At 56.0% G+C, this 12,581-nt stretch overlaps 1 protein-coding gene across 1 annotated transcript; it reads right to left on the bottom strand.

The window, feature by feature from the left end:
- Positions 1-317: 317 nt before the first annotated feature.
- On the bottom strand, positions 318-7,210 carry LOC124988730 (gastricsin-like). Its single transcript, XM_047558459.1, has 9 exons — positions 7,100-7,210; positions 5,819-5,969; positions 5,368-5,485; positions 4,387-4,505; positions 3,834-4,033; positions 2,700-2,822; positions 2,016-2,163; positions 1,178-1,276; positions 318-547 (listed from the first exon to the last, which is right to left on the bottom strand). Exons 1-9 carry the CDS (start codon positions 7,162-7,164, stop codon positions 395-397), a joined length of 1,176 nt encoding a protein of 391 aa, XP_047414415.1. The 5' UTR covers positions 7,165-7,210; the 3' UTR covers positions 318-394.
- Positions 7,211-12,581: the final 5,371 nt, after the last annotated feature.

Genomic DNA, 12,581 nt, shown 5'->3' with positions numbered 1-12,581 from the left:
CAGCCAAGTATCTCAGGTTGTTAGAGTGGGGACCTTTACCACTGTCACCACATATGAGGAAGCTGTGAAGACACTCCAACAACTGAGGGAAACAGGGCGAACGCCAAGCCTGACCTTAGGCCAATATGTCATGGAATCTCAGTGACCCCAGGAAAACTCATGGCCTCGCATATCCATCACAGTGAGACTTGCCCTGATTCCCATACTCCCCTATCCATGGTCCAGGGTCCATTTAGGCCACAATAACACTCCAGATACAATGGCTCCTAATATGGGAAACTGTTTATTACTAGAGAAGGCCCACAAAGGAAGGCAGAATGTAGAGAGGAAGGACACAGGGCCCCTGCAATGTGGGCCGAAGGGAGGACGGGAGTGCAGGGGTCAGGGGGCAACACTAGGCAGCAGTGGCAAAGCCCACCCTGTTGTTGGCCATGTCAAAGATGGAATAGTAGGACCTGAGGAAGACGTCCCCAAGAATCCAAAAGGGCTGGCCATCCTCCAATGACAGATCAATGGATTCCAGTCCCACGGAGCAGTAGCCATCCTCCTGCTCAACACACAAAGGCAGCGCTCATTCTTTTGGCCACACTTGGCCTGGGCACTGCTCGGCCCTGAACCCTGGGTCATGGGCACACTTATGGAGTAACCCCGAGGGCTCCTAAATTAGCTGATTATCCAAGGTGGGGCTGCTGGGAAGGGATCTCAAATTGCTCAACTCAGGCTGCATGGGCCTGTCCCGATGGCGGGAAACTCTTCTTCCCACAGGCCCCCCTGCACCTGAAGTGCAGCAGGTCAACATGGTCACCAAGGCTCAGAGGCAGGTCAACTTGGATTCAGCCTTCCCTTCTCCCTCATCATCTGTCATCCCAGGATCAGCTATTTAACCTCTCTGAACCTCCAAGGTTTCATTCCTCAAACACAATGAGAATCTCCCTCATCAAAGGCTGTGACGTCGTGACGGACAGCCTAGGCCCCTAGGCCCCTAGGCCCCGGGCTTCACAGTGGCTAACCCTAGACACAGTCCCTTGCTGCTAATTAAGATACCGCATGATCATGGGGGACGCTCTTCTAGTGGGGATCATCCGAGGTGGCACGAGGAATGGCACAGGGCCAGGGGAGCGTTTCTCTGCACCTGGTCCTCCGCCCAGGCGGCTCAGCCCCAGGTAGCAGGACTTACGTTGAGGATGTAGGAGGAGGGCTGCAGAGGGAACTGCACACCGTTGATGACGAAGGTGAAGGTGGGCAGGTTCTGGACGTCAGCACAGTTCACGAAAAACTGCAGAGCACAACAGCCCAGGTCCCTCATTTCCCTCCCAAGAGCACCTGCTGTGCAGCTGCTGAGCACCCAGGCCCATGTGAGCCCCAGGCCTGCTTCTGGACCACAGGGCACAGCTCAGGACAGGTGCTGTGTAGACGCCTCCTGGGTCCCACATGTGCAGTTAGAGTGGGTGACATGTGGGGAGACCTGGGAATGTTCCACATCAAGGACGCTCCTCCTGCCTGCCTGGCCCTTCTGAGAGAGGGGACACTGCCCTTTCCCTGTGGTGTCCTTTAAACACCTGCAGCCATGTACACAGGAAAAGTGGACCTGGACTCCTCACTTATGGGGAGGTCTACTTGGGTGACCCTGTCCTTCAACAGGACACATGGGAGCAAGGGGTAAGGCTGATGGAGTAGAGAGAGGTGTGTCCTGAAGGGTTGTCCCTTGTTACTCACTTCTTGGCAGCACATTGCAGTCACATTATTTTAACCTGAAACCCCAGCCAGTGTTTCATCTGATTTGCTGAGTGCACTGCAGCACAGAAGGAGTTCTTGCCTGGCAGTAACCTCCCACATCCCTCAGCACCTGGATCACGGCTCCACATTAACCAGTCTCCAGCCCTGTGCTGTCCAGGAGCCCTGGTGTCGGGATCCCCACTTTCAGGGGTCCCCATGCTAGTTTTGTGTCCCAGGAAAAACTACAAATGGCTCTAGACTGACCTCTCCTGGGCAGGGGATATCCATGTGACACCTACCTGTCCATACTCATCCTCCTGGGCCCCAATGGTCTGTAGAAGGGCACTCAGGTGCTTCTTGGGCACAACAAGCAGAGAGGTTCCTGTGTCCACCATGGCCTGGCAGCCCTGGGAGCACCAGCCAGAAGCCTCCTCCCCAACATAGAACCTGAATGGCAAGAAGAAGGCAGCCTGAACCAGCCAGGTAAGGGCGGCCGGGGAAGATCTTCCCACACTGAGCGGCGGCCACACCCGATGCAGATGGGGACCACAGACACCAGTGCAGCTAGTCCCCTGCCTCACAGTCTCTGAGTCAACACTAGGACACCTAAGGGGCCCTGGAATCTATGTCTTAAAAGTTCAAGGAAGTTTCCAGAAGCACTGAAAACCACGGCGACCACATTTCATAAAGGCTGTGGAAAAATTGTCCATGAGTTTGGTCCCATACACCTCAGTTTCTAATCTGAGAGGTCCTGTGGGAGTTAGGGACAAGACCTTCTCCAGTGTGTGGAATTCCCAGATGTGCCCACGCCTACCCTTGGCCAGAGCCAGCATTGGTACCTCTGGAGAGGCCACCGGTGACTCTGGGTAAGGGCAGGACCCAGGCGTCCTCTGTCCCAGACCCCAGCAGACTTGGATGTGAGAGCCATGGGTGCCAGGAAGCCCAGTCCAAGCAAGTCCCTGGGACCCCCACCCCACACTCACTCCTCGATGCCGATCTGCCAGTAGAGCTCCCGCGTGACAGGGGCCCAGGAGATCTCCCCCGTGTACAGGTTGTCGTCCACGCCCCCGAAGATCACTGCTCCACCGTCCTCGGAGCCCTCTTGGCTGCAGGACACACAGGAAAGGGGAAGTGAGGGAGTGACCAAGAACAAGGTGTCCAAGCTGAGCAGTCACCTTCACAAGGAAACAGAGCCTTCCCTGGATTCAGAGGGAGTTCCCTGAGGACAGGACACTGTGTCCCCCAGAATCCTGAGTGATGCACCCCACAACACACTATTCAAGGGCAACTTCTCCCTGCGGCCCCATCCCAACACACTGGGCTCTTCTACCTTTGATTTCATGACATGGGGGACCCTGTCACCAGGAGCCCCACCCAAACCCAACATGTTCCTTTCCTGCTGGAAGTGGACAGGGGCAGGGCTTGGTGGAGGGGAGGGCAAGGCAGGCCAGGATTCTTCCAGAGCCTCCTCTTAGCAGTAGCAGAAGGGGGCACTCCTGGGGTTACGCATGGAGTGTACACCAGAAAAAGGTCCCAAGTGTGAGTAACAGGGTCATACTGCCGACAACTGGTTGAGGACACCAAGCCACAGCAAGAATATGGAAAAGACTCAGACAGTAAAGGGGAAGAATGCTGGACAGGAAGGGAGAAAAGTCAGGTCCAGGAAACTGATGACCTGGCCTGCTTGTTGGGAGGGAGGAAAACTGGTTAGGTGCCAGACGAGGGCCTAGACAGGAAGACTCCAGGCTACCTAGAGACACATGGAGGAGAGGGGACAGCAAGTCAGCATATGGAGAGAAGCACAGGACAGGCAGTGGGCTCTCAGGACCCAGAGCAGGAGGCAGGCCCAAGACCTGGGGTAACAGAGCAACAACACACAAAAGAAAGTTCAGGATGTAGAAGTGTGGACCATCCTGGCCAAGAAGAGCAAAGGGACGTCCAAGTGGGCTGGGACAGGGGCAGGGGGCGGGAGAGTCAAAGGCCAGGAGGCCAGGCTCTGGGAGAGGTGAGGCCCAGGTACCCACTGTTGGGAAGCCTCCACGCCCCCAGCCCTGGGCCTCAGGTGTCCAGGTCTTGGGACATGGCACTAGGTAGGGACCCACAGGGCCGTCTCTCACTTGCTGAGGTAGACGCTGAAGATGGGGCTGGACAGGGCGTCCACCCGCAGCATGCCCTGCAAGGCTGTGGTGGCGCCCCCCATGGACAGGGCAGGGTAGGCCAGGCCCATGATGCCATCGAACTGCGCATAGACAAAATTCGTCCCCGGCTCTTTCTCACTCAGGCCGAACTCCTGGTTGGGGACCTGGATGCTCTCCACCTGTGGGATAGAGGACAAGGTGTAGGGGAGGTGACACCCCTGACTGCCTCCATGTCCTCCAGCCCCATGTCCCGGACACCCCTCCGTGGTCCTTGTCCTTCCTCCTCTGGCCCCTCCCCACTTCCCACAGGCCTCCCTGAGCCGCCTTCTCTTCTGAGCAGCCTCCTTGGCTGTCGCCACCATGCCCAGACCTCCGCATCCAGGTGTCCAGCTCCCACTGCAGAGCGCCACGTCTGTCTGGTGCAGGAGGCCGCCCGTGCCTGGCCCAGGAGGGCCCCAGGGGACTGAGGAGTCACACCGAAGTGCCCGCCCTCTCAGCCCTCATCCAGGGTGGGGGGGGGCAGAGCACTCACAGTCAGGGTGTCGTAGCCGAAGAAGCCAGTGAGGCTGCCACTGCCGTACTGCAGGGAGAAGGTCTGCCCGTTGGTGGAGAAGGTGGAGGACTGGCTGGGGTTGAAGCGAGGGTGTGTGGCTGCGGAGGGAGGAGGGAGGCCCCAGCTGAGACGACGCTGCCTGGCTCTCAGGCTCCTCGGCCACACCCCACCTGTCCCTCTGCCTTGTCCTCCACCCTGAGGTTCCAGCACCCACCTGGGTCACCAAGGCAGGGGCTGACATCTTGGCCCCTGGCTCATACTACCTGGAAGCCATTGGCCCCAAAGCCCAGGTTTTACAGATACCTTGGAGGCCCGGATGATGACCTGCCTGAGGCAGGGCACCCCACACTGCTCCTCAGTCTCTTCCCACCACAACCTGGCACAGAGCCCAGTGGAAACTAGAGGAACCCACCCACTCCCAATCCCCATCCACCCAGGCCATGGGCATACTGGATGCGGAGGTGGCATGGGTGTGCCCCAGGAGGGTCCCCATGCACCAGAGATGTCTGCCACAAGGCTTTGGCAGGAACCAGGGCAGCTAGGAAATGCTGATCCTCTGTCTCCCAAAAGGACTCCGGGACAGGGACCAGATCCAGCTTGGCTCTGTCCAGGCCCTGGGAGACACTCAGGGACAACTCAGTGAATGGCAGAGTGGAGTGGGAGGCCTGCAGGGGAAGTTGTCTCCAGGAGGGGACTAGCAGTCCCTGAGCCAGCAAGAGGGAGGATGGGTGACCCGGAGGGGTGAGGTGGGGGCAGAGAGCAAGGGGTGCTTCCTGACCATGGGCAAGGCAGGGGGCCACCTGAGAGCAGGGCCAGCCTCCTCCCTCTGGCTAGTGGAGGCCTGTACCCTGCACAAGTCCCTGGTCCTCTGCAGGAGTGAGCAGCCCTCCCTGCCTGCATCCCTCAGATGCCAGTGCCCGGCCCTGCCCACGGGCCCTCCCTGGCCAGCCCAGCACTCACTGCAGGCCAGGCTCTGGCAGTAGATGGAGGGCACCCACAGGTTGGAGGAGCCGGTGTCAAACAGGACCAGGAAGTTCTGGGGTGGAGTCCCGATGCTGATCTCACCAAAGTAGGCAGCCTGGGGAGCCATGGGCAGGCTGGTAGCAAGGGAGGGATGCAGGCCCAGGCTTCTCCTGGCACAGCAGGAGGCACAGCCCAGCCCTGGGGTGGCACCACAAGCCAGGCCCCAAACCCACAGGCCTCAGTGCCTGCCTGCCCAGGGCAGCCACATGGTCTCTGTGAGTCAGCTGCCAGGACCCCAGGGGACCCTCCCCATGCTCTGCCCAGTGAGCCACTCACAGTGGGGACCCCCAGGCTGGCAGCACTGGCAGAAGGGAGTGGCCTCAGGGTAGGTGCACAGGGACAGCCCTGGGCAGCAGAAACAGGGACACCTGGCAGCACCAGCACTCACATCCATGTAGGTCATGGGCTCATAGAGCACGCTGAAGTCGCTGAAGTGGTACTTCTGAGCCGGGTCGTGCTTGTGGGTCCTCAGGAACTCCTCCAGCAAGCCCTTTTCCCTCATGGTCTGACGCATAGTCTTCAGCTTCTTCAGGGGGACCCTAGGGAGGCTGAGTGTCAGGGCTGGGCCTCCTCCTCCCACCTTCCAGTCTCCTTTCTTCTCTCCCCGCTGTTCCCCGCCCCCTCTCTTCCATTTCCTCTCCTGTCTTCCCCTCTCTCTTTCTTCCATACCTCATTCAGCGCCTGCCCCAAGATTCGGGGAACAAGGAACTTCCCCCAGTGCCTGCCCTCACCCCATCTCAGGGTCCTTCTCCTGCCCTGAGCCTCTGCTCTCAACCAGCCTGCAAATTCTACCCAGGAAGGGGAGAGGGACTTGGACCCTGGGGCTTTCACTTCCCAGGACTTCTGGTTATATTTGTTGCATCATTGTTTCAGGTTCAGGTCTGGGATGTGACTCAGTGGGAGGACCTTTGCCTTCCTTTTGCCTGGCCTGGGTGCCATCACCAGAACCAGGAAAATGGGACAATGAAATAGACCTCAGGGTCAGCAAAGCTCACCCCAAAGAGAGTCCCTTCCCGGGTGCACTCTGGCGCCTGGTACTGCCCATAGGACACACCAGGGAGCCAGGGAACAGCATCGCTCCTAGTATTTTCCATGCGGAGTTGACTGCCTGAGTGGATATAAAGCTGCATACAGGAAGGGCCCACTGCACCCTTCCCCGTGGCACAGCAGGCAGAGTGGCAGGCTGGGGTCCCACTGTCCCCTGAGCCAGCCCACCTGCTCCACCCTGATTTTCACCACCTCCTCTTCTAGAGATTTACAGGTATTGGTGTTGGTGCTAATGTGATTTGGGCATCTGCTGGTAAATTGGGGTCTTCAGGAAACTTCTAGGAGGGTTGCCTTACTCCTTCTCTGGAGAGGGTGGTTCTGTCTGAAGGAAGAAACCACACGCTCCTTGCAGGGGCCTGCGAGGGCACAGTCCCCCTACTCTGTCTCAGGACCGCCTCCTCTCCTCAGTCGGGGAGGATGGTGCCTCTCCCTTCCCTAGAAGCCCCTGAGGCCAGGCTCCTCTGCTCCCCGCTGAGCCCTGCCCAGCACCAGCAAGGGCAGCCTTCCCTGGTCCCAGCAGGGATTCCAGCTTGCACACAGCTGCTGTCCCCTGACTCAGCTGCTCCTGCAGCCCTCCAGGCTTCCCTGAGTGACCTGCACCCACAGCCAGGCCCACACTCACTTGACAGGTGAAGCTGACACCTCCAGGACCTGGAGGCAGAGCAAGGCCACCACCATCCACTTCATGATGCCGACTGCCAGCTGGTCACTGAGGGAGCGCCACTCTGACCTCCTCAGTCACACTGCCCTGGAGACTCAGCACTCCTCCTTTATACTCCCTGCATGTGGCCGAGTCCCTGCCTCCCTGCCCTGGCAAGCATGACCCCAAGCCAGGTGTCCCGGTACACCATGCGCCATTGTTCCTGTGTTTTCCCCTGGACCACGGCCACAGCAGACTTCTCAACTTGTTGACCTCTCAACTAACACCAGAGGCCAGGAGGTCCGGGCGATAAGGGAGAACAAAGTCCTGGGGACGCGGTGGCGAAGCCTGCTCCTCCGCCAGGAACCACAGGCTTTGTGGGCGTTTGGGGTGAGGGCCAGAACGTGGCGGAGACAGAGACGGGCACAGGGTCCCCAGGCAGCTTGCTCAGCAGCGGCAGCAGCCTTGACCTGGGGGAAGCCGTGCTTCTTTGTCATGGGCACTGTCCCCTCACTGCAGGCAGGTCCACAGCATCCCTGGTGCTGCCCACTAGGTGCCAGGAGCAGCCCTGAGCTGTGACAGTCAGGAAAGTCTCCAGGGGTTGCTGAACGTCCCCTGGAGGGATGACATCATTGAGAACTGTGGGCTGAGGTGGGACTCAGGTCCTGGTCCCCAGCACCCCAATATCTGAGGGGAGGGAATCGGGTTATACATGAGCGTCTCGAGCCAGTAGCTCATGCAGGGACTGTGACATGTTGGTAACCAGGGAGTCCTGGTGCTGGGGCTGGGGCTGGAGGCCTGTGGTTGGGGTCATGTGATTTGGGGTGCTTCAGAGGTTTTCAAGGTTCATAGGGGATTTGGGGAGATATTCATCCTACTTCAGCTCATGCCACACACACTCACAGGATAAGCCACCTGGGCAGTGGCTGTCACTCTGGAGCAGAGTGCAGTGGAGCCTGGAGCAGGTGAGACCACAGGGCCACTCCTGTCCTTGTCCCCTTCTTCATTTCGTCCCTCTCCACCCCTTACAACTCTGCCCTGACCTCGGCTCCTGAAAGGACTCTGTGCCCCCCTGGCCTTCAGGTGAGCTCTGGCCTGCCCCGTCTCTGGCCCCTAGGTCTGGTTATCCTGTCCCTCCCTCCATCATCCACAGTCCTACACCCATCCCCCCAACTCCCCATCCCCCTCACCACCACCTCCCCCACTTCCCATCTACAAACTTCCCAAGGCCTGAGGTGACCTCAACCGGGACTGCCAACCTGCCTCAGAAAACTCTCCATATTGGGGTGACTGGAAAGAGTCCCAGCCAGCACCTTTCTGCCACCTTGTACCCTGCACTCAGGGCTCCAAACAGATTTATCACGCCCGTGGGCCCAGGCAGAAGGCCAGGACCACACCTGCCAACCAAAGAAGCATCTGGCCAGCAGGGGATTTTCCACTCTGCCACCACCTCCCACTGCCCAGCCAGAGCTGTGGGTCCTCCCCTGGCCCCATGACGGGGCAGACAGAGAAGGGACTGGGGTCTGCTCAGCCCATCCCAGAGAGGGAGGTCCCTGCTTGATGGTGTTGCGATGCCAACTCAGGCCTCCTCCTCCTACAGTCCCCACAGCCCTGTGGGACTCTGCAGTAGAAGACAGGGTAGGGAGCACGTTCCCAGAGGCAGGCATCTCCAGTTCTGGAAGAGGAGGACAGAGGCCATAGATGTGGGGCGCATGTTGTGGGGCGCACTGAAGAACGGACCTATCAGCACTGCGAAGCCAGCCGGCTGACTGTCTCACACAACGCCCAAAAGGGCCATTCGGAGAACAGCCCTGAGTGTGGGTTGCAGGGGTTTTATACCATCAGTCAGTCCATCAATCACAAGTGCCTGTTGCTATGATTTAAACCACACACTAGCATCTGAGATCTAAAATCATAAGCAGAAGGGGAAGTGGTTCCAAACGACCTTACTTGGGTACAAGTTAAAGAATGGCTACTAACATCTAGACAATCATTGTTGACACTGTACATTGTCCAAGAAAAGTAGGAACCAAAAAGAGAACAATTTTATATTATATAAGAATTGCCATTTTGTGTTGCCGCACGAGCTAGGCTAAGAAACTGTTGATGGGTTCAGGGACAGGTGTCCCCACGGGAGAAGCCTTTGCTTCATGACATGGAGTCTCAGGGTAAAATGGAGTCTCCTCAGCCATTGCTCATATAACCTGGACACCATATCCATGGAGTCAAATATGTCAACCCGTCAGAGCAGATCCATGGAAACCCCTAACCTCGGGAGGCCTGCTAGACTCCCAGCATGGCTTCCAGGGACCCTGCCTTGACTGGTGGGAAGCCCGGAGTCTGGCCATTGTCAGGCTAGCCTTCCTCGATCCCCAGTCACTCCACATCCATTCCAAGTGTCCCTGGTCTTCAGCATCAGGACAGGCATCCCTGCTCAGCTGCCAGGCCCTGAGGGTCTGCACTCCCTACCCAGCCCACTGCTCCTCCTTCACAGCTCAGTCCGTCTCCTGGAAGACCCAGGTGGCCCACTTCCTCCCTACTTCTGTCCTGTCCCACCATCTTCCAACCCTGCATATACGGAACACTCACTGCTTCACATGTCAGGGATCTGCAGAGTCTGAAGACACCCTGCAAGTCATCCATGGTCACCTCCTATGAAACACAGAAGCCCAGGGAGGCCTGACCTGTTGGCTCCCACCCAAGTTCGCCTTCTGGCCCTAGACACTGCCCACCACCACCATGGTGCTGGGTCTCCAGCTGCCTGGCATCGGGCTCCATGTTTGCTGTGGTCGTCAGCCTCCTCTGCACTGACGAGATGCTCCCCAGTGCAGAGACTGAGCCTTCCCCCTCCACAGGCCCAGCTCTGGGCTCAGGAGATGAGGAGAGTTGATGGGCCCAGGGGACTACTCTTGATGAAGCTTGGCCTGACCCCACACCCCATTGTCCCAGGGCTCACATTTCCTGCCAATGACCCAAACTGCTCTCCTGGGAGACCTTGACCCACAGGGCATCTCAGGGCCACAGGCTGCTGGTCAACAGGAAGGGGCAATTCCTCTGCATGCCCAAGTCTCATTTCCCCTCAGCCTCACCCTCCTCAATGTTTGCCATAATTCCTGAGTGCACTGGCATAAGCCTGCCCTCCCAGCAACTCGGGAGGCTGAGGCAGGAGGATTGCAATCTCCAGGACAGACTCACCAATTTAATGAGGACTTAAGCAACCAGTGAGAGCCTGTCTCAAAAGACAAATGAATTAATAATTATAAAAAGACCTAGAGAGGTGGCTCAGTGGGAAAGCCCTCTGGATTCAATGCCCACTGCCCAAACACACAAACAAACAATTTACTGAGGTAAATCGTCCTCCGTGTATGACTACATGAAATCCAAGCTTGTCACTCGACCATGCAGGACACAACACATCTGGTTTCTTGCTACGATTCCAAGTTCTTTTCCCTCATGCACACTGCTTTCTACCAAGGAGGCTCTTATTTTCCTGCCTCCATGCTCTGTCCTCCATCTGAAAGACCTTTCTAAAGTGAAAACTCAGATCAGGCTTCCCAAACTGCCCACCTAGCCCTACACTGACCCATGTAGTGGAGACTCTGATTGTCTTCCCCTGTGGTGTCTCCTTCAAAACACCTTGGATCCCATTGACTTGCCCCAAATCCTATAGCATGTACCTCCTAGAGTCCTCTCTGTTCTCATGATTCCTAATTTGCACAAAGACATCTTTTAGAGTATCTATACAGTGACACAGAGAATTGGGAGTCTCTGAAAGAATGACAACTGCATAGCATGCATACTTTCCCTGCCCATCCTTCACCCAAGTCAGACATCACTAATCAATTGTGTTTCTCTGTCCCTCAGTGCTCAGATCAAGCCCTAGAATCTCTCCCAGTCTTGTGTCCATGAAGGTCCTTCAATTCCTCATGAAGTGACAATCTCCACAACATTTCTTGCAGGGTATTTTTTAAAATTCTGGATACTAAATTTCATTTAAACTTGTACCTTTATCACTTTTCAAAAAAATACCAAGTCATGCCTGAGTTGTAGTTCCATGGTAGAGCACATGCATAGCATGCTGAGGCCATGGCGCCCACCCCCAGCACCTCCCCATGAGTAAAGAAAGAAAGAAAGAATTTAAAATCTTAAACTTTAAAGTCGAGCTGCTTGCTCCTTCCTACATTATCTTCCAGAACTTATTGTGCGCGCTTCGATTTGAACCTCACCAAGATCAGTGTGCAAACACAACTTGCTCTGCTCTTATCACAGGGACTATGGCATGTACACAGTTCCATGCATTAAAGTACGCCACACCATTATCACTCGCAGAGGTTACCTGGCGCTCTGTCATCCTGGCCCATGTCACTGGGTTGTTTCCAGTTTCTGACTGCTATCAACAGCACACACCCTGCACTCAGTCAAAGGAGTGAAGTGGTGAGCTCCCCATGACAGGGACATTCAAGCAGTGGCTGAAGGGGCACTTCTTGAGGATTATTGACAGATGCTCTCTGGCAGTGGTGTCAGTTTGGGCCAGGGATCTCAGTTTCCCTGTGCATTCTAATCCTGAGCAAGTCCACTCAGCTCTGGGGACAATTACTCTATGACCTTATCCTTCTCACCTATCTATGTGCATTTTTAGTGAAGGTTTCAGCTATTTGGTGGGCTTTTGCTTTTTGCTTGAGTGTTGGTGTGTGTTTTATATTTTCACCATTAGTTCACCCAAACCCACTGGGAACATACCCGACCTGAGATATGTTTTTCTGAAGCTCAAGGTACATAAGGTTAAATTTTCACAGAACCCTAGATGTTTAGAATGTCGTGTAGAGTGTTGAGTGCTCCCTCACAGTTCTCATCCAGCACCCCATAATGTGAACAGAGTACCCTCTTGAAATCAGGACACTTTCCCTGATAGAACACTATGGAGGGAGCTACAGATCTGGTCGAAAGGTCACCATTTGTGCCAGCACTTCCATTCTCTGGTCCAAGATCCAATCTGGATCCCACATTGTTCTCAGTGATCATTTCATTCTCCTTCTGTCTCTGCCAGTCTTGATTTTCTTTGTCTGATGTGACCTTGTGACTTTAGGTTGTCCTAGTCAGATCCTTGGTAGATGCCCCTGGCTGTAGCTGATGGTCCTGTTTTCACATGATGAGGCTGAGGGTGCCATTCGGGGGAGGATCATGAAGAGGGGATTGCCCTCAGTGGACAACGTCAGGATCACCGATGTCCAGGCTTCGTGATACTGCACACTGTGACTTGGTTAAGGTGAGATCTAGCAGGTTGTGTGCCTGTTAATTTACTGTTGTGCCTTGGTAATTAATAAGAATCTTTTGGGGAGATGATTGGGGACTATGCAGAACTCCCGATTCTCCTGGTTCTCCTGCACTGGGTTTAACATCCATTCATGGCTTGGCTACAACAGTCACTACAAAGATCTTTGTCTAATGGTGATTTGGTATTTCC

Source organism: Sciurus carolinensis, chromosome 7, assembly GCF_902686445.1.
Source record: "Sciurus carolinensis chromosome 7, mSciCar1.2, whole genome shotgun sequence".
In the NCBI taxonomy this organism is placed as follows: Eukaryota; Metazoa; Chordata; class Mammalia; order Rodentia; family Sciuridae; genus Sciurus; species Sciurus carolinensis.
This window is presented reverse-complemented; position numbering and strand designations above follow the sequence as displayed.